The 20,208-nt window shown below is 50.3% G+C and overlaps 1 protein-coding gene across 4 annotated transcripts in view; it reads right to left on the reverse strand.

Annotated features, from left to right (window-relative positions):
* Positions 1 to 14,376: 14,376 nt before the first annotated feature.
* The window catches only part of TLN1 (talin 1), a 62,182-nt gene continuing 56,350 nt past the window's right edge, over positions 14,377 to 20,208 (reverse strand). For all 4 annotated transcript variants that reach the window (XM_061612496.1, XM_061612468.1, XM_061612486.1 and 1 more), the window contains 7 exons: positions 19,911 to 20,016; positions 19,528 to 19,652; positions 17,810 to 17,935; positions 17,643 to 17,705; positions 16,334 to 16,516; positions 15,504 to 15,632; positions 14,377 to 15,314 (listed from right to left, as the gene is read on the reverse strand). In XM_061612496.1, the coding sequence (XP_061468480.1) occupies positions 15,183 to 15,314; positions 15,504 to 15,632; positions 16,334 to 16,516; positions 17,643 to 17,705; positions 17,810 to 17,935; positions 19,528 to 19,652; positions 19,911 to 20,016 (864 nt within the window). In that variant the 3' untranslated portion in view covers positions 14,377 to 15,182. The remainder of the gene's footprint in view (positions 15,315 to 15,503; positions 15,633 to 16,333; positions 16,517 to 17,642; positions 17,706 to 17,809; positions 17,936 to 19,527; positions 19,653 to 19,910; positions 20,017 to 20,208) is intronic.

Genomic DNA, 20,208 nt, shown 5'->3' on the forward strand with positions numbered 1-20,208 from the left:
AGTTCTCGCATGAAGCACATTGATTGCAGCTGGTACAGAATGCGGCGGCCCGTGTGATAAAGCAGAGCCGCTGCCAGGATCATATCACCCCAGTGTTGGTAGATCTACACTGGTTACCAATTGTTTACCGGGCCCAATTCAAGGTGTTGGTACTGACCTTTAAAACCCTATACGGTTTCGGCCCAGTTTATCTGAAGGAACGCCTGCAGTATCACCAATTATGCCGCCAAACAAGATCAGCCTCACAAGACCTTCTCTCGGTCCCACCGGTGAAAACAGCTAGGCTGGTGCGGACCAGAGAGAGGGCATTTTCGGTTGTGGCCCCCACCCTCTGGAACTTGCTTCCTTTTGACCTCCGTCATGCCCCCTCCCTGATGGTCTTTTACCGGGCCTTAAAGACCTGGCTATTCAGGCACGCTATCTGTCGGAACGCCTCTCCCGCTATGAACTCGCCCGTTCACTACGTTCTGCTACGAAGGTCCTCCTCCGGGTTCCGACTCATAGGGAGGCCCGGAGGGTGATGACAAGATCTAGGGCCTTCTCAGTGGTGGCCCCCGAACTGTGGAACAGTCTCCCCAAGGAGGTGTGCCTGGCGCCGACACTGTTGTCCTTTCGGCGCCTGGTTAAAACCTTCCTCTTTCCCAATGCATTTTTAACTTATTGATTTCTTTTTTGTTGTAACTGATTTCTGATCATTTACTGTTATATGTTATATGTTTTTATTGTATTATATGTGTATTTTACTGTATTCTCTGTTGTTCACCGCCCAGAGAGCTTTTGCTAGTCGGGCGGTATATAAGTGTAATTAATAATAATAATAATAATAATAATAATAATAATAATAATGGGATTGCCGGGGCAGATTAAGGTTATAGTGTATTAATTGAAAGATGTTTTAGATGATTGTTGACTGTATTTGTATTATATTGTATTTTATATTGTTGTACGTCCCCCAGAGTGTCTGTTAATTCGGACAGATGGGTGACTAATAAATAAAATTTTATTATTATTATTATTAAGTTCCACTACCTGAAGGACATAAGGGAGAAAGGACTTCTAGAGATGACCTACTGTCCAACAAAAGAGATGACAGCTGATGCTTTGACCGAACCATTGGGCAAAGTCCGACACCAGAAGCTATGAAGCAAGATGCACCTTGTAGGATGAACCAAGTGCTCATTGAGAAGGGGTGTTGGAATGTATGTGGTTCAACTCCAACTTGTGGGTTGAGGCTGCATGGGGTTAATAAGGGTAGCTAGAGAGCTAGACCTCTTGGTTGCTAGGCTATACCTATCCCTTTGATCCTGCTGTCTCTCCCCTTCCTGCTAGACTGATATGCTAGACTGCCTTCTCAGTGTTCCTTCTTCTCTCTCAACAGGGAAGCAGACATCTTTCCTTTGTCTCTCCCTCTCAACCAGCATGAGAGCTGCACTGGGACCAGTGCAGACTGCGCCAACATTGCTAGTTAGCTAGATATAGGACTCTTTCCTATCAAGCATGTACTTCCAGAATAAAGTAATTGTTTCTTATTTTACAGCTTAAAGTCTCTGTCTGACTAATTTGCAGGGAAGGTAGAATCTTAGCAAAAATTCAAACACACACACGTAAGCTCGCTCAATACTCTCCGTTCTGCTACGCAACTCAATAGAATTCAGACAGTTTTGGACAAGTAAGGGGGGCAGTGCACCTGAGCCCAACCTGAGACAACTGGGCCCTCATTGCCTCCCATTGCACATGTTTCCTTAGACTGGCCTTTTCTGCAGCGTAATGTTTCCCTGACGCTGGACTTTTGAGGCTGCCCCGAACATGAGGTGGATGTGGCCTGCCCCCTGATCCCTCTTCCGACATGCCCCCCATGATGGCCCTTTTTCAGGCCTTCCAGTGCTTTCTGCCAGCCCCTCTTCTGCTGGCTGGGCTTCCCTGAGGACCCCCAGCTGAGCCAGCAGGGTCCGAACGCCACAGAGCCAGGAGTGTGCCTGCTTAGTCGGTGGTCCGCCACATCCAACCCAATACGAGCTGGACTGCACCCTTAGTCAGGGTTAGATTGTCTTCCCTATCACCTATGTATTTCTGTAAATAAAGTAGCTTTGCTTATTTTCTACCATGTCTGATTGATTTGAAGAAGCGAACCTCCTGCTCCTTTCAGGTATATCACTCTCACTCACTCACACCTACAGCTACCTACCTACCTTGACCTGCTCACGAATATTCAGCATTAGGAAGGCTCAGTGCTTGCAGTGGCTCCACTCTTTGGCCATTGAAGCCCCAGCTAGGATATGGGGGCAGGCTTCCCTGTGCTCACTGGTGCTGCCATCAGGGTGAAGGAGACAGTCAGTTAGTACCAAGGGTGGGCCCTACCATTAGGCGGAGTGAGGCAGCCACATGAGGCAGCAGGTGCTGGGGGGCTGGCAGTGAGATGGGTGCTCTGTGGCCTGCCCTGCACCCTAGATGTTCACTTCTTGTTCTCTGCTGCGCATTGGTGGAGGAGGGTGTTGTTCCATCACCAGCCTTGAAGCAAGATTCAGTGGCTGCTCTGGACACCTTCTGGGGGAGAAAGGGAAGGGGGTAGTGCCATTTTGCCCTTTGCCTCAAGTAGCAGAATATCTTGGCCCGGGCCTGGCTATTAAGGGAGCCTGGGGCGGGGGGGGAGGTCTGCAGGGGCAATAGGCTAGTCATGCAAATAAGTATGTGGGGTGGGTGGGTAGGAATTCATTTGCTTATAGAGCACCCTCCAGAACAGAGTGGCCAGCTTTTTAGAGTGTCCATGGAAACCTGTTGGGACAATACAAGGTTTGTTTTTGTGCAAGAGACTTCATCTCTCTCCCCTGCCCTCTGTTTTTATTGTTATTGGCGCCCCTGGTGGAGTGATGGGGCCTGGGGTGTCTTCCCGTTGATTAGTTCCATCCATGCCTGCTTTATCGGTGTTGGAAGTGGTGCAAGAGCAACTCCTGTTTTGTTCTTTTGTTTGTGCTCCAGAAAGGAGATAGAGTTAGGGTCCTCCAGATGGACAGGCTTGTTTACCTCTACCTGTGATGCTCTGACTGACTTCCTTCTGTGGCTAGACTGTGACGCCTTTAGGGAAGCTTACCTGCCCCTTCTTCTTCCACCCTTTCCACTCCTTTGTCCTCCGGCTGACCAGGAGAGAGGAGACTCCCTTTGTCTCTGCTCTCTCCGAGCATGGGGCTGACTCCTACACCTGGGAATTATGCCTCCAACTTAGCTAGTTAGTTAGAACTAGGTTTGCAGAGCTTGGAAAAGTTACTTTTTTGAACTACAACTCCCATCAGCCCAATCCAGTGGCCATGCTGGCTGGGGCTGATGGGAGTTGTAGTTCAAGGAAGTAACTTTTCCAAGCTCTGGTTTGCCTTTCTATCTACTCTGTATTTCTATAAATAAAGTAGCTTTTCTTATTTTACTAAGTCTCCAGTCTCAGTGATGCTGATGCAGGGTAAAAGCCTGCTTTCTTAGGCAAACGCACACACACACTGGCACACTCGCATTTCAACATCTGCTGTTACTCTCTGCTTGCTGTTGTGGTGCTTTAAACGAAATTAAGCACACAAATTACACACAGCAATAATCGGGGCGATTAGTTGGCTAGAGTCTGGGGTGCTGCTGGGGATGCTGCAGGGTGGCTGGGGGGGAGGCGCTTGGTTCTTTTTACTGCTTTTGCGTTCTTCTTAACATGAGTGCTTGGGGCGCACTGCACAGGATCCCGACTAAGACTGACATCATGCTGGTGTAGCGTGCCCTGGTCAGCGATGGGTTGGTTCGACTTGGCGCCTGCCACACCATCCGCCCACCCAGAGGCGATAGCCTTGGAGCACCTGGAAGTTTGGCGCCTTCCCTGAGAAGCCGGACAGAAGTCTCTGCGCTGCGCTGGTGCGGCATCTTCCAACAACGACAAGACTCTCAGATGCTCCGCGGTTTGGGGGAGGCGGGGGAAGCATGGTGCTCCTGGACTCCCCCCCCCCCCGCAGGACTTCTCCTTGCTTCATCACAGCGCCCCAGGTGGGAAGTTGGCTGCCGCTGCTGGAGTAAAGGGGCCCCTCCCTTTGGGCAAAGCACCCCGGACCGCAGGCGTTGGGCTCCGCTGCGCCTATGGAAGCCCAGCTAGAAGTTGCGTGGCCTGGAGCGCTTTGGCCACCACCCACGAGGAACCTCCGGGCCATGCAAGAGAACGACTGGCCCCCGTGGCGCCCACAAGCCCGGTGTGGCAAACGCACCTCCCTCCCATTCCCCGCGCCCCGTATTGTCAGCTGCAGCCGGAGGCCGAGGAGCGCAGCACTCAGGCGCGCCCCTTCCTCCTTGCGGAGTTGTGGCCACGGCGGCGGGTCCGAGTGTGTGGTTGGACCTCCAGCCACGCTGAGGACTCCTCCTCGCTCAGAGCGGCTTTCTATTGCGCCCGGCTGCGGGCCCAGAGCGATGTGGGGAGCCAAGCGGTGTGATCCTTGCAGTCCCCGCACCCCGTTGTTGCTACTTGGACGCGGCGGGCGGCGGCGACACCTCCTTACCCAGCTTGCTCAGACACATACACGGAGCCCCCGAAGAAAGCCTAAATCCCCCTCGGTCAATGCTAAGAGCCCGCTTTACTGCCGCCGAGGTGCAACCAGTCCAGTCTGGAGAGGGTGACAGCGCCTTCTCCTGGATAGTGCCAGTGTAGGTCGAGGTCCCACTTGGCTCTGTGCCCAGGGGACAGAGGGGCCCACTGGAGAGGGATACCTCCAGTTGCGTCTGCTGGAGGAGTTGTGGGCATCAACAATTCATGAGAATTGCCCAAGAGCCACTCAGGTTCACTACCACCAAACACCGATCTAACATCTTGACTGCCTCTCCCAGTTGAGATGGAACAGAGAGAGCTTAGTGTCATCTTCATATTGGTGACATTTCACCCCAAAACGCCTGATGACTGCTCCCAGGGGCTTCATAAAGATGCTAAATAGCAGGGGGACAAGATGGAACCCTGCAGGACACCACAGGAAAGCTCTGGTAGTGTCAAACAGTAGCCCCCCCCCCCGTTAATTTCTGGAAACGTCTATGGAGGTAAGAGCAGAACCACCGAAGTACAGTGCCCCCAACCCCCACCTCCCTAAGCCACTCCAGAAGGATACTGAAGACCATAGTATCAAAAGCCACAAAAAATTCAGAAGAATGAGCAAGATCGCTTTCCCCCTCTCTCTGCCCCGGCAAAATATAATCAACCAGGGCAACCCAAGGCAGTTTCAGTGAAAGCCAGACCGAAATGGGTCCAAATATTCAATCTCCTCCAAGCATGACTGACACAGGACCACCACTTCTGGAGCACTTTGCCACAAAAGGGATTTTTGCCACTGGGCGATAATTCTTCTGGGTCCACGGAGGCCCTCTTAAGAGTTAAGAACATAAGAAGAGCCTGCTGGATCAGGTCAGTGGCCCATCTAGTCCAGCATCCTGTTCTCACAGTGGCCAACCAGGTGCCTGGGGGAAGCCCGCAAGCAGGACCCGAGTGCAAGAACACTCTCCCCTCCTGAGGCTTCCGGCAACTGGTTTTCAGAAGCATGCTGCCTCTGACTAGGGTGGCAGAGCACAGCCATCATGGCTAGTAGCCATTGATAGCCCTGTCCTCCATGAATTTGTCTAATCTTCTTTTAAAGCCATCCAAGCTGGTGGCCATTACTGCATCTTGTGGGAGCAAATTCCATAGTTTAACTATGCGCTGAGTAAAGAAGTACTTCCTTTTGTCTGTCCTGAATCTTCCAACATTCAGCTTCTTTGAATGTCCACGAGTTCTAGTATTATGAGAGAGGGAGAACATCTCAAAAAGGATATTATAGAGTTGGAAAAGGTTCAGAAGAGGGCAACCAGAATGATCAAGGGGATGGAGCGACTCCCTTACGAGGAAAGGTTGCAGCATTTGGGGCTTTTTAGTTTAGAGAAAAGGCGGGTCAGAGGAGACATGATAGAAGTGTATAAAATTATGCATGGCATTGAGAAAGTGGATAGAGAAAAGTTCTTCTCCCTCTTATCCCCCCTGGGATAAAAACCAAAGAAATGATGACATTTAAAAAGGGGTAGGCCTAGAAGTAGGCATTGTGAGAGCAGGGGCACAGGATATAAATTCAGAAGAGAAAAATTACCACAGGCCTAACCACAAGTGCCAAAGACACTTGAAGAGAGACACTGCTTACAAGTGCCTGTACGTTAATGCTAGGAGCCTCCGAACCAAGATGGGAGAACTGGAGTGCTTGGTCTTAGAGGAGAGCATTGATATAGTGAGCATAACGGAGACGTGGTGGAATGGAGAAAACCAGTGGGATACGGTTATCCCTGGATATAAACTATATCGGAAGGGCAGGGAAGGACGTATTGGTGGCGGAGTCGCTCTATACGTGAAAGAAGGCATTGAATCCAGCAAGCTCGAAACCCCAAAAGAGGCAGACTCCTCCACAGAATCGTTGTGGGTGGTGATACCATGCCCCAGGAGGGACTTAATACTGGGAACGATCTATCGTCCCCCTGATCAAAATGCTCAGGGAGACCTTGAGATGAGATATGAAATTGAGGAAGCATCCAAACTAGGAAATGTGGTAGTAATGGGTGACTTCAACTACCTGGACATAGACTGGCTGCATATGTGTTCCAGTCATGACAAAGAAGCAAAGTTTCTAGATATTCTAAATGACTATTCCCTAGACCAGTTGGTCATGGAACCGACCAGAGGGACGGCAACCCTGGACTTAATCCTCAGTGGGGACCGGGACCTGGTGCGAGATGTAAGTGTTGTTGAACCGATTGGGAGCAGTGACCACAGTGCTATTAAATTAAACATACATGTAACTGGCCAATTGCCAAGAAAATCCAACACAGTCACATTTGACTTCAAAAGAGGAAACTTCACAAAAATGAGGGGATTGATAAAAAGAAAGCTGAAAAACAAAGTCCACAGGGTCACATCACTCGAAAATGCTTGGAAATTGTTTAAAAACACTATATTAGAAGCTCAACTGGAGTGCATACCGCAGATCAGAAAAGGTACCACAAGGGCCAAGAAGATGCCAGCATGGTTAACGAGCAAAGTCAAGGAAGGTCTTAGAGGCAAAAAGTCTTCCTTCAGAAAATGGAAGTCTTGTCCGAATGAAGAAAATAAAAAAGAACACAAACTCTGGCAAAAGAAATGCAAGAAGACAATAAGGGATGCTAAAAAAGAATTTGAGGAACACATTGCTAAGAACATAAAAACCAACAACAAAAAATTCTATAAATACATTCAAAGCAGGAGACCATCTAGGGAGACAATTGGACCCTTGGATGATAAGGGAGTCAAAGGTGTACTAAAGAACGATAAGGAGATTGCAGAGAAGCTAAATGAATTCTTTGCATCTGTCTTCACAGTGGAAGATATAGGGCAGATCCCTGAACCTGAACTAACATTTGCAGGAAGGGATTCTGAGGAACTGAGACAAATAGTGGTAACGAGAGAGGAAGTTCTAAGCTTAATGGACAATATAAAAACTGACAAATCACCGGGCCCGGATGGCATCCACCCGAGAGTTCTCAAAGAACTCAAATGTGAATTTGCTGATCTGCTAACTAAAATATGTAACTTGTCCGTCGGGTCCTCCTCCATGCCTGAGGACTGGAAAGTGGCAAATGTAACACCAATATTGAAAAAGGGATCCAGAGGGGATCCCGGAAATTACAGGCCAGTTAGCTTAACTTCTGTCCCTGGAAAACTGGGCAGTTCTCCCAATGGAGGGCTGTAGAAAGTGGAGTCCCTCAAGGATCGGTATTGGGACCTGTACTTTTCAACTTGTTCATTAATGACCTAGAATTAGGAGTGAGCAGTGAAGTGGCCAAGTTTGCTGACAACACTAAATTGTTCAGGGTTGTTAAAACAAAAAGGGATTGCGAAGAGCTCCAAAAAGACCTCTCCAAACTGAGTGAATGGGTAGAAAAATGGCAAATGCAATTCAATATAAACAAGTGTAAAATTATGCATATTGGAGCAAAAAATCTGAAGTTCACATATACGCTCATGGGGTCTGAACTGGCGGTGACCGACCAGGAGAGAGACCTCGGGGTTGTAGTGGACAGCACGATGAAAATGTCGACCCAGTGTGCGGCAGCTGTGAAAAAGGCAAATTCCATGCTAGCGATAATTAGGAAAGGTATTGAAAATAAAACAGCCGATATCATCATGCCGTTGTATAAATCTATGGTGCGGCCGCGTTTGGAATACTGTGTACAGTTCTGGTCGCCTCATCTCAAAAAGGATATTATAGAGTTGGAAAAGGTTCAGAAGAGGGCAACCAGAATGATCAAGGGGATGGAGCGACTCCCTTACGAGGAAAGCTTGCAGCATTTGGGGCTTTTTAGTTTAGAGAAAAGGCGGGTCAGAGGAGACATGATAGAAGTGTATAAAATTATGCATGGCATTGAGAAAGTGGATAGAGAAAAGTTCTTCTCCCTCTCTCATAATACTAGAACTCGTGGACATTCAAAGAAGCTGAATGTTGGAAGATTCAGGACAGACAAAAGGAAGTACTTCTTTACTCAGCAAATAGTTAAACTATGGAATTTGCTCCCACAAGATGCAGTAATGGGCACCAGCTTGGACGTCTTTAAAAGAAGATTAGACAAATTCATGGAGAACAGGGCTATCAATGGCTACTAGCCATGATGGCTGTGCTCTGCCACCCTAGTCAAAGGCAGCATGCTTCTGAAAACCAGTTGCCGGAAGCCTCAGGAGGGGAGAGTGTTCTTGCACTCGGGTCCTGCTTGCGGGCTTCCCCCAGGCACCTGGTTGGCCACTGTGTGAACAGGATGCTGGACTAGATGGGCCACTGGCCTGATCCAGCAGGCTCTTCTTATGTTCTTATGTTCTTAAGAATTAGAGAACTTAAGAACGCCTGGTGGATAAAGCTCAAGAAAACCAGGATTTTGCAGATGTTGATTATGTACGGGGCTTTTTTAATGCCACAAAGGCCATCTATGGACCAACAAATTATGATACGAACCCCTTACGTTCAATGAATGGTAGCAAACTTCTTAAGGATAAAGAGTCTGTTGCACTGCGTTGGAAAGAGCATTACCACAACCTCCTTAATCGTAACTCTGTTGTGGCTGGTGAGGTCTCATAAATTCCACAACAACCTAGAGACAAGCTTGCAGTATCTCCTAATTTGGATGAAGTCAGTAAAGCCATTAATCAAATGAAGAATAACAAAGCCAGTAGTCCTGATGGGATTCCTGCTGAAGTCTTTAAAGAAGGCGGGCCTGAATTTACACAACAACTTCATAAGCTCATCAAAAAAATCTGGATGAGGGAGATCCCGGAAGTCTTTAGGGATGCCGTAATTATCACCTTTTAAAGAAGGGTGATAGAACAGATTGCAAATCGCCTCCTACCTATTTCAGATGTCTTACCTGAATCCCAAAATGGTTTCTGCCCTTCCAGGGGTACAGTGGACATGACCTTCACTGCACAACAGCTTCAAGAAAAATGCCGGGAGCAGAAGCGACCTTTATATATGGCATTTATTAATCTAAGGCGTTTGATACTGTGAATTAAACCACACTCTGGACCATCATTCAGAAAACTGGATGCCCTGATAAATTCATGAATATTTTGCAACTCCTTCATGACATGGCAGCGACAATTTTGGATAACAATGGCTTTCAGAGTGATCCATTCAGAGTCAGATCAGGTGTAAAACAGGGATGTGTCATTGCTCCGACCTTATTTGCTATCTTCATTGCTATGATTCTACACCTTATTGAGGTGAAACATCTTACTGGTGTGGAAATCATATATTGAACAGATGGAAAGCTTTTTAATCTCAGTAGGCTGAAAGCAAGAGCCAGTGTGGTGTAGTGGTTAGAGTGTGGTATGTCCTGGGAGACCAGGGTTCAAATCCCCACATAGCCATGAAGCTCACTGGGTGACCTTCGGACAGCCTCAGCCTCAGAGGAGGCAATGGTAAACCACCTCTGAATATCGCTTATAATGAAAACCCTATTCATAGGATCAACATAAGTTGGAATCAACTTGAAGGCAGTCCATTTTCATTTTCAGGCTGAAAGCAAAAAGTAAGGTAATGTCAACCTCTGTTGTAGAACTTCAATATGCCAATGATAATGCAGTCTCCACACTTTCAGAGGAAGATCTTCCAACTATCCTAAATGTCTTCGCAGAAGCATATAGAAAGTTTGGGCTCTCACTTAGTATTTAAAAAACCAAAAACCAAAGTGGTGCGAACCAATCCCTCTGTAGCACCATAAATCCATCTTAATGGTGTGATGCTGGAGAACTTTGATCACCTCCCCTATCTTAGCAGCCATCTCTCTGTAAAAGCTGACATCGATGTTGAAATTCATCATCGTCTGAGCTCTGCAAATGCCATTCTCCCAAATGAAGCTTAGAGTGTTCAAGGATCACGATATTCACAGGGAGACCAAAATGATTTACAAAGCCATTGTACTACCGACCTCACTGTACGCCTGTGAAACATGGAACATTTATAAACACCACTCCCAACTACTTGAAAGATTTCACCAAGCTGTCTCCAGAATATTCTGCAAATTACTTGGGAAGACAAACGGACTAATATTTAGCGTTTTGGAAGAAGCAAAGACCACCAGAGTTGAAACAATGATCCTTCAACATCAACTTTGCTGGACTGGCCATGTTGTTCAAATGCTTGATCACCGTCTTCCAAAGCAGCTATTTTACTCCCAACTTAAGGATGGAAAATGGAATATCGGTGGACAGCAAAAGAGGTTTAAAGATGTTATCAAAGCTAATCTAAAAAAATGTAACATGAGCATTGAGAACTGGGAAGTCTTGGCCCATGAACGTCCCAAATGGAGGTCGGCTATTATCAAAGGTGCTATGGACTTTGAAGAAGCACGAGTACAGGGGGAAAGGGGAAAATGAGCTAAGCGGAAGGCACGTCAAGCAAATCCTCATCGCGACCATCTTCCATCTGGAAACCTATGTCCTCATTGTGGAAGGCTATGTGGATCTAGAAATGGCCTCCACAGTCACTTACGAACCCACCGTTAAAGACTTTATCTTGGAAGATAATCTTACTCAGCCATGAGTGATCGCCAATGAATGAATGAATGAATGACTAGTAGAAACCAGTAATGATTGGAAACAAATGCTGATGAAAGAGGAAAGCACAAAAGCAGGATTACAGCTGAACGTCAAGAACACTAAAGTAATGACAACAAAAGATTTATGTAACTTTAAAGTGGACAATGAGGATACTGAACTTGTCAAGTATTATCAATGCCTTGGCACAGTCATTAACCAAAAGGGAGACAATAGTCAAGAAATCAGAAGAAGGCTAGGACTGGGGAGGGCAGCTATGAGAACTAGAAAAGGTCCTCAAATGCCAAGATGTATCACTGAACACTAAAGTGGCAAATGTAACGCCAATCTTCAAAAAGGGATCCAGAGGGGATCCCGGAAATTACAGGCCAGTTAGCTTAACTCCTGTCCCTGGAAAACTGGTAGAAAGTATAATTAAAGCTAGATTAACTAAGCACACAGAAGAACAAGCCTTGGTGAAGCAGAGCCAGCATGGCTTCTGCAAGGGAAAGTCCTGTCTCAGGAACCTATTAGAATTCTTTGAGAGTGTCAACAAGCATATAGATAGAGGTGATCCAGTGGACATAGTGTACTTAGACTTTCAAAAAGCGTTTGACAAGGTACCTCACCAAAGGCTTCTGAGGAAGCTTAGCAGTCATGGAATAAGAGAGGTCCTCTTGTGGATAAGGAATTGGTTAAGAAGCAGAAAGCAGAGAGTAGGAATAAACGGACAGTTCTCCCAATGGAGGGCTGTAGAAAGTGGAGTCCCTCAAGGATCGGTATTGGGACCTGTACTTTTCAACTTGTTCATTAATGACCTAGAATTAGGAGTGAGCAGTGAAGTGGCCAAGTTTGCTGACGACACTAAATTGTTCAGGGTTGTTAAAACAAAAAGGGATTGCGAAGAGCTCCAAAAAGACCTCTCCAAACTGAGTGAATGGGCGAAAAAATGGCACATGCAATTCAATATAAACAAGTGTAAAATTATGCATATTGGAGCAAAAAATCTGAATTTCACATATACGCTCATGGGGTCTGAACTGGCGGTGACCGACCAGGAGAGAGACCTCGGGGTTGCAGTGGACAGCACGATGAAAATGTCGACCCAGTGTGCGGCAGCTGTGAAAAAGGCAAATTCCATGCTAGCAATAATTAGGAAAGGTATTGAAAATAAAACAGCCAATATCATAATGCCGTTGTATAAATCTATGGTGCGGCCGCATACAATGTGTACAGTTCTGGTCGCCTCATCTCAAAAAGGATATTATAGAGTTGGAAAAGGTTCAGAAGAGGGCAACCAGAATGATCAAGGGGATGGAGCGACTCCCTTACGAGGAAAGCTTGCAGCATTTGGGGCTTTTTAGTTTAGAGAAAAGGCGGGTCAGAGGAGACATGATAGAAGTGTATAAAATTATGCATGGCATTGAGAAAGTGGACAGAGAAAAGTTCTTCTCCCTCTCTCATAATACTAGAACTCGTGGACATTCAAAGAAGCTGAATGTTGGAAGATTCAGGACAGACAAAAGGAAGTACTTCTTTACTCAGCGCATAGGTAAACTATGGAATTTGCTCCCACAAGATGCAGTAATGGCCACCAGCTTGGATGGCTTTAAAAGAAGATTAGACAAATTCATGGAGAACAGGGCTATCAATGGCTACTAGCCATGATGGCTGTGCTCTGCCACCTTAGTCAGAGGCAGCATGCTTCTGAAAACCAGTTGCCGGAAGCCTCAGGAGGGGAGAGTGTTCTTGCACTCGGGTCCTGCTTGCGGGCTTTCCCCAGGCACCTGGTTGGCCACTGTGAGAACAGGATGCTGGACTAGATGGGCCACTGGCCTGATCCAGCAGGCTCTTCTTATGTTCTTAAAGTCAGGATCATTCAGACCATGGTATTCCCGATCTCTATGTATGGATGTGAAAGTTGGACAGTGAAAAAAGGGGGTAAGAGAAAAATCAACTCATTTGAAATGTGGTGTTGGAGGAGAGCTTTGCAGGTACCACAGACCGTGAAAAAGACAAATTAAACCAGCACTATCACTAGAAGCTAAAATGATGACACTGAGGTTATCATACTTTGGACACATAATGAGAAGACATGATTCACTAGAAAAGACAATAATGCTGGGAAAAACAGAAGGGAATAGAAAAAAAGGCCAAACAAGAGATGGACTGATTCCATAAAGGAAGCCACAGACCTGAACATACAAGATCTGAACAGGGTGGTTTATAACAGGTGCTGTTGGAGGTCGCTGATTCATAGGGTCGCCATAAGTCATAATCGATTTGAAGGCATGTAACAACAACCACCACCTTACACAATGAGTCTGGCATGATGGGTACATTTACAGATTTTCTCAAGAGGAAAAAGTCTGGAGTTGTGGGTGTTAGAACAAATTAAACCAGAACTATCACTGGAAGCTAAAATGATGAAACTGAGATTATCATACTTTGGACACATAATGAGAAGACACGATTCATTAGAAAAGATAATAATGCTGGGAAAAACCTTCCTCTTTTTCTACTCGCTTCTAAGAGGAAGGCCAAACAAGAGATGGATTGATTCCATCAAGGAAGCCACAGACCTGAACTTACAAGATCTGAACAGGGTGGTTCATGACAGATGCTCTTGGAGGTCGCTGATTCATAGGGTTGCCATGAGTCAAAATCGACTTGAAGACACGTAACAACAACAAAGGGGACAGTCATGGAGGTTTGTGATACGGAGTTAAGCAAGGCTCATTTTGGTATTCAGGGAATCAAAAACTGTAGTTCTTTTCTAAGTGCCGAAAGTCAAGACAGGGTGTGTGTCTATGTGTGCACCAAGCATTTGTGCATATTCTGCAGAGACAGCCGGCTCCCCTGCCTCCTGCTTATTTTCTGCTCCAGTGTCCACTGGGAACCCAGTTGGCTACATAGCCTCAGTTCCAGTCCCTCTAGGGTGTGACAGAATGCTGAGGCTGCCTTTTGAGAGAGACGTGCCCAGGAGTGCCAGACGACACCCAACAGCTTGGCATGATGGTGGTGGTGCTTCCCAAGGGGACCTTTTCCTCACCCCCACGGCTAAATCCCACCACAGTGGGGATGACACGGCATGCATTAAGTCACCCACAGTGCCAGGCCCCTGAGGGGACCTTCCAGTTGGCAGAGACCGAAATCCCAGGGCCCACGTTCCACCACTGGGAAGTGCAAGGAAGTCCATCTGTTCAGCCCAAGCCCGTCCCAGGCCTCCAGTTCTTTCTGTGCTGACGCCATCTACCACTCCTCCCTCCCTCTCATCCTTTGTGCCCCTGGATAGCCTGGCAGAGTTTCCATAGGCTGTTTATTGACGTATCAAAATTACAAAACGTGAGAAGCCTCGGCAAGTGGGGGGGTGTCTCAAGCATGGCGATTTCGGGACCAGCAGCAGAAAGCAGAATTGCTGCGGGGGGGCAGGGAGGAGGAGCCGGGCAAGGTCTGGGGCAGGGGCAGGCAAGTAGGTGCCAGGAACAAGGGGGTGGGGGGGATGAGCGTTCTGGACCCACAGAGGCAGGCACTTGGGAACACAGCAGCAAGAGAGGAGGTGGTGGAGACACAGGCGAGGGGGGAGGCATGGGACAGCCCCCTCCAGGTCCACTCCTCTGCCTCTGGGACCACCACAGCACTCAGGAGCAGAGGCAGCGAGCCCGGCCCAGCCCATGTTTAAGGCATATTTGGCTGGTGTGGAGGCTGGAAGGGGCCAGCTGAGAGGAAGCCCCCATTGCACAGTCACAGGCCAAAGGCAGTGGAGACAGGATCTCCCAGAGAGAAGCAGGCTGAGCGAGTAGCCAAGGCACAAGGGAGGAAGATTCCTGAAAGAACAGGGGGGAGGCAGGGAGCCTTTGCCCTCGGAAAGGCGGTCCAGAGCGCAGCCTGTGCTGGCCCCCGTGGGAAGCAGGGCTTGTGCAGTGAGCGGAAGAAGCTGCTGGTGCAGGAGTTGCCGGCCGGCTGGCTAGCCTCCTCCTCGCAGTGCGCCCAGCACCCTGGGGCCAGGAGGAGGTGGCCCGCCCGCCCGCCCGGTCCGTCGTTCCTCAGGGGGGTTGGTGTTAAATAGGGCAGCGGGTGGCAGAGGCAGGGGGCCGCGGCGGGCGGCTCAGTTCGGCCCTTCGTCCCGCAGCTCCGAGGGGAGGAACTTGTACTGCTGCTGCCGGATCATGGCCAGTTTCTTGCGCGCCTCCTCCAGCTCCCGCTCCTTACGCAGCATCTCCTCCTGGGCAGCAATGATCTGGGGGGAGGGGGAGACGGGCAGGGCGTGAGGGCGGCTGCAGGAGCTGCTGCTGCCTCCCCATTGCTTCTGCCGCCCGTTGCTCACAGGCACTGGGAGGCAACACACTGCCAGCAGCCTGCAGAGGGGCAGAACTCTCCCTGCGTGGAAGTGCAGGCTCCCCCCCAACCTGCGGCACAGGCAGCGCACCTGAGCAATCCCACCGACCATCTTCTCCTTCACGACAACAGCCTCGTTCTCATGATCCTGGAAGGCTGCAGCTTTCTGAGCTGCCTTCACGAGGTTGTCCGAGGCCCTCTTCACAGCGTTGCCAGCAGCCTGGGGAGGGGAGGGCAGAGGGAGGGTGAAGGACCGTGGGGCTCCGGCAGGAAGGGGCCAGGTTGGATTCAGGGGGCCCTTTCCTGCACAGGAGGCAGGAGATGGGCGGGCACATGTTGGAGAGGCGGAGAGTGGTTAGCCGGAGGAGGAGGAAACAGCAGCCGTGGCAGGAAAGGGGGCGGGACCCTGGGGTGGGGTGGGGGAGAGGGCGAGGGGAAGTTTGGAAATAAAACTGGGGGCCTTCCGGCCAGAATTGCACCTGTCTCCTGCCTTGCAGAGCAACTGTTTCCTCTTCCCACGGGCAACGATTTGGCCAACACTTCAATAAACCCGTTTTTGCTTTATGCTGGACACAAAGCATGGGATGAATAAGTCAAGGGGTGGGGTGGGGTGGTGCTGTTCTGAAGACAACAGTCCTTGACAAGCTTTTCCAGCCCACCCCTGAAGGGACCGGGACCTGGCCCTGAGGAAAGGCAAACCTGGCAGACCTTAGGCACAGTGGGGCTGACCTGGACCCTGTGAGCACCAGTGGGGGTGCATGTGTCTAACTTCACCAGCAAGACCAGGGCTCAGGACCCCCAGCAAGGGGGCAAGGAAGGAGCCCAGGGGACCCCTCCCTCCATCTGGCTTGGGGGCGTCCTGAGGCCATAAGTCCCTCCAGTCCCAGAGGGAGGGGGGGGAACAGACTCTTGCTCACTCACCTGCAAGCGCTTCATCGCCTCTGAATCCTGGTCTGCCTTGACCTTGCAGGCCACCAGGAGCTGTGCTGTTGAGGCCGCCACCTGCTTTGCAGAGGAGATGAGCTTCTCCTCGCTGGCATGGCCCTGGACAGCTGCGTTAGCCGCCTCACAGAGGTTGTTGGTGGCAGCAGCCACCATCCGGGCCTTGTGGGGGGGGGGAGAGAAAAGAATGAGGGGGGAAGCAGGACTGCATGATGTATTTATTTTATTAAATTTATATCCCACCCTTCCTCCCAGAACGAGCCCAACAGAAGTCCTGCAGTTCTGGATGCGGCAAGGAAAGTGGCTGGAGAGGCAGAAGGAGAGGACGGGGGGCATCTATGATGAGGCCCCAAAATGACTTGCTGCCACACAGACACCCCCTGATGAACCTCCCACCCCTGGGGCTGAAAGCCTTCCGACGGCAGCTGCAGCTGTCTGTGATGGATCATGGCCTGCCATTGGCACCTGGCTCCTCCCACCTCACCTTCCAAAATATTTTCTTATTGGGAGGGAGCGTAGGGCTCAGTGGCAGAGGCCCAGCCCCAGCTCTGGATGGGAGCCCCAGCTAAACGGACCTGGGTGTGTGTGTGATGGGGAAGGCCTGGCTCTGCCAGGGACCCTGGACCTCCCCTGGGAACCAGCGAACACTGAACAGGCCTCACTGGGTCAATGACTGGGCCTGACTTGGCATCAGGGCAGCTTCTGATATTCATTTAAAGGCTCTGCTGCTGAATCTACTCTTCCCTCTTGCTAAAAACTGCCGTTTTGTGTCATTTTATAGCTTTCTAGCATGTGGTACAACTCTTCAGGAGGGCACCCTTGGCCTAAGCCAGGGAAGAGGACCCACATGGGCAATGAGCTGGGCGCTACCCTGGAGCATCTCTGGATCCAGTTCGTGGCCTCACCTCCTTGGCCCCATCCCAGGCAGAAATTACGCTTAGGGGAAAAAATAAAACAAAGGCCTCATTTGCACGTGTGGAACCTTTCTTCTAAGCCTAATTGCTGGGGGGGGGGAGAGAAAGCCCCCCTTACACTCAGCACTGTAGACCCACAACCAGTTAGTCTTACCCCCTGCAGAGACAGGAGAAAATGGCCCATTTGCCCAAGTGGCGCTTTTCCCCCTAAGCCCAGTTGCCACAGATGGAGAAAGTGGGGAAATCCCCCCCACATAAAAAAGGGTCCCCACCCTTGGCCTACGGATGGAGGAGAAGAGGCCGTCCCCACTAGGAAGAAGATCACCTCCCCCATATCCCCCCTACCCCCAGGGTTTGAGCACCTTCATACTCACAGCTGAAATCAGGCCTTGGGACCACTGTCCATCATCTAGGGCATTGGCTGGGATGGCCCCCACCTGGCAGAGAGAAGGAGAGAGGAGAGAGGAGAGGGATGAGGGTCCCTTTGGGGCCAGGCCACCTCCTTCCTCTTCCCCCACAGCCGCCAGTCCATAGGACTTACCTTCCCCTGGGCCACCAGTTCTCTCTGGGCGGCTGAGGCGGCTTTCACCAAGGCACTGGTTGCTGCGGCAATGGACTTGGCAGCCTCCAAAATCTGCTCCTCAAAGTTGAGGCTCTCGTCTGCCTGCTGTTGGGGGGGGCGGTGGGGGGGAGAGAGAGAGAGAGATTCAACCGGGGGGACGGAGCATCACTTTTCACTGGGCTCTGGGGCAGAGCTGCCCTTAGGCACCGGGAAGCAGGGAAGCAGGGCAGTTGCCCCGGGCCCCGCGCTTTGGGGGGTCCCGCACTTAGCGATCTGCTCACCAGCCGGCTCCTCCCTCCCTGCCTGCTCGCCTTCACCACGCCAGGCAGGGCGCAGTGCTCTCTCTTTGTCTCCGCCTGGGACAGGGGCTCGCTCGCCTGCCCACCCGCCCGCAATGTCGAAGCCACCACCGCCGCTCCTGCTGCGGTCAGCGTGAGGTAGCCACCCCGGGGACAGCGAGCTGGGCCGGCAGTTCCAGGACTGGTGCCTGCGCACCCATGGCGACTCGGCCAAGACCAAGACAGTGACCTGGAGCAAATGTGTGTGGGGGGGCAACTATGCTTTTGCCCTGGGCCCCGCACATGCTAAGGGAGGGCCTGCTCTGGTGTCCAGCAACTCGTAAGCCTGAGACTGAGTTGCATACTTGCATTTTTCACCTGGGGAAGGATGGAGGGGACTGTTTTCATTGCAAGGCCTTATTGTAATAGGGAATGAAAAATTTAAAAAATTAAAGGCCAACCTTTATTAAACTCAGTTATCTCAGACCTTCTTTGATGCTGAAAAAAGACATATCTGTGGTGGTTTTAGCCAAATACAAATGTATTTAACTGTAATTGATCAATAAATCAATCAAATCAGTTAAAAGAAAGAAAACAGATGAACTTAAAATTCTTAGTTGACAGTTCCAATAAAATACAAATTAAAAAAATTACAGAGCTATAGACTGATTTCCATAATTTTGGCCGCAGCACTTAAGAGCTTGTGGAGTCTGTAGACTTTGTAGTTGTATTCTGCCTTTCCCTTAAATAAACTCAGTAATTTAGTAAAAGTGTATTGTAACGTTGCCCTGTGTGACAGAGGTGAATCTATGACAACCAAGTCAGATGTTTTAGGCTTTAGAGAAAACAGAGGAAGCGATTAGTGAAGGAGATCTTTTTGTCCTCTTGACCCGATCCTTGGTGAGCAACTCCCAAGGCTGGATGGCTGTAGAAAGCATCCTGCATAAGCCACCCTGAATTGCTTCCCACACGCAACTGTTTCCATAAAGGTCTCCTGGAGCCTGTCACTTCCTTGTGCCCCCTTCCCCTTCCAAATTGCTCCCACCTCCCCTCTTCATTACCAGTGTGGCAAAGGCTATCCACGAGTGGCTGGTGCCCATTGGTGGGGCAGAAGGCGGGCAGCCCAAACAGTGGGTGGAGCCAGAGCCAATGGCAGACAGAGCCAACCAATGCTAGCTTTGTCCTTGTGTCCCCTCCTGAATTTACACACAGATGCAGGAGGAGGACCCTGGCAGGCCAACGCCACCTCCTGGACTGGTTGCAAGTGAGGCGACGGGTAGGTGGGGCTGGGCTGAGGTCAGAGTGAGGCTGGTGGGGCAGTGCGCCATTTGCCTTAACAGATGAGCCCCCCCAGAGCCCAGGAGAGCGCTCACTGCGCAGGGTCAGAGGTGGGCAGGGGGGCGGGCAGGGGGGGGCTACCTTGGGCTTGGCTCGTGGCTTCAGCTGCTCCAGCTTCTTTGCAGCTGCCTCTATAGCAGCAGCTGCGCCCAGCAGTTCATTCTCCGCAATGACCGTGGGATCCTCTGGATCTACCCACTCGGTTCCTACAGAAGACGGAAGAGGCGTCAGGACACAGAGCCACTTCTCCCCCCAATAGCTCCCTAACGAGGACCCATGAAGCCCATCCACACCCAGCACCTTCTTCAGGTGGGCATTTCTCTGGCTGGCTTAACCTCCTCCTGCCTTTATGAGCGGACGCAAGCCCATTTCTGGCCCAAACAGAGCTGCCGGCTGGCTGCTTCAACGAGTTCCTTTAGAGAAGGGAAATGGCCCCCCTCGGATGCCACGCCACGGCCACTTGCCTTTCATGGCTTCTGCCGCCTGGATGAGCTCCGTCACAGAGCCAGCCACCCGCTTAGAGTACCCGGCCAGCTGCTGTTTCAGGTCATGACTTGGCTTCTGGAGGATCTGGGACAAGAGGAGAAGGGGGTGAGGCCCAGCCTGGCCATGAAACAGGCCCAGGGCCCTCTGCCTGGCATTGCCCAGACCCACGGGTGGGTGGGTGGGTGTGCTGGGGAGAGGGTAGGGGGCGGGTCTTGCCCCCGGGCATAGCGGGTTGTTGGGCACTGCAGAAGAAGGGCGCTCAGTCCCAGGCACTAC

This window comes from Rhineura floridana, chromosome 1 (genome assembly GCF_030035675.1).
Source record: "Rhineura floridana isolate rRhiFlo1 chromosome 1, rRhiFlo1.hap2, whole genome shotgun sequence".
NCBI classification, from domain to species: domain Eukaryota; kingdom Metazoa; phylum Chordata; class Lepidosauria; order Squamata; family Rhineuridae; genus Rhineura; species Rhineura floridana.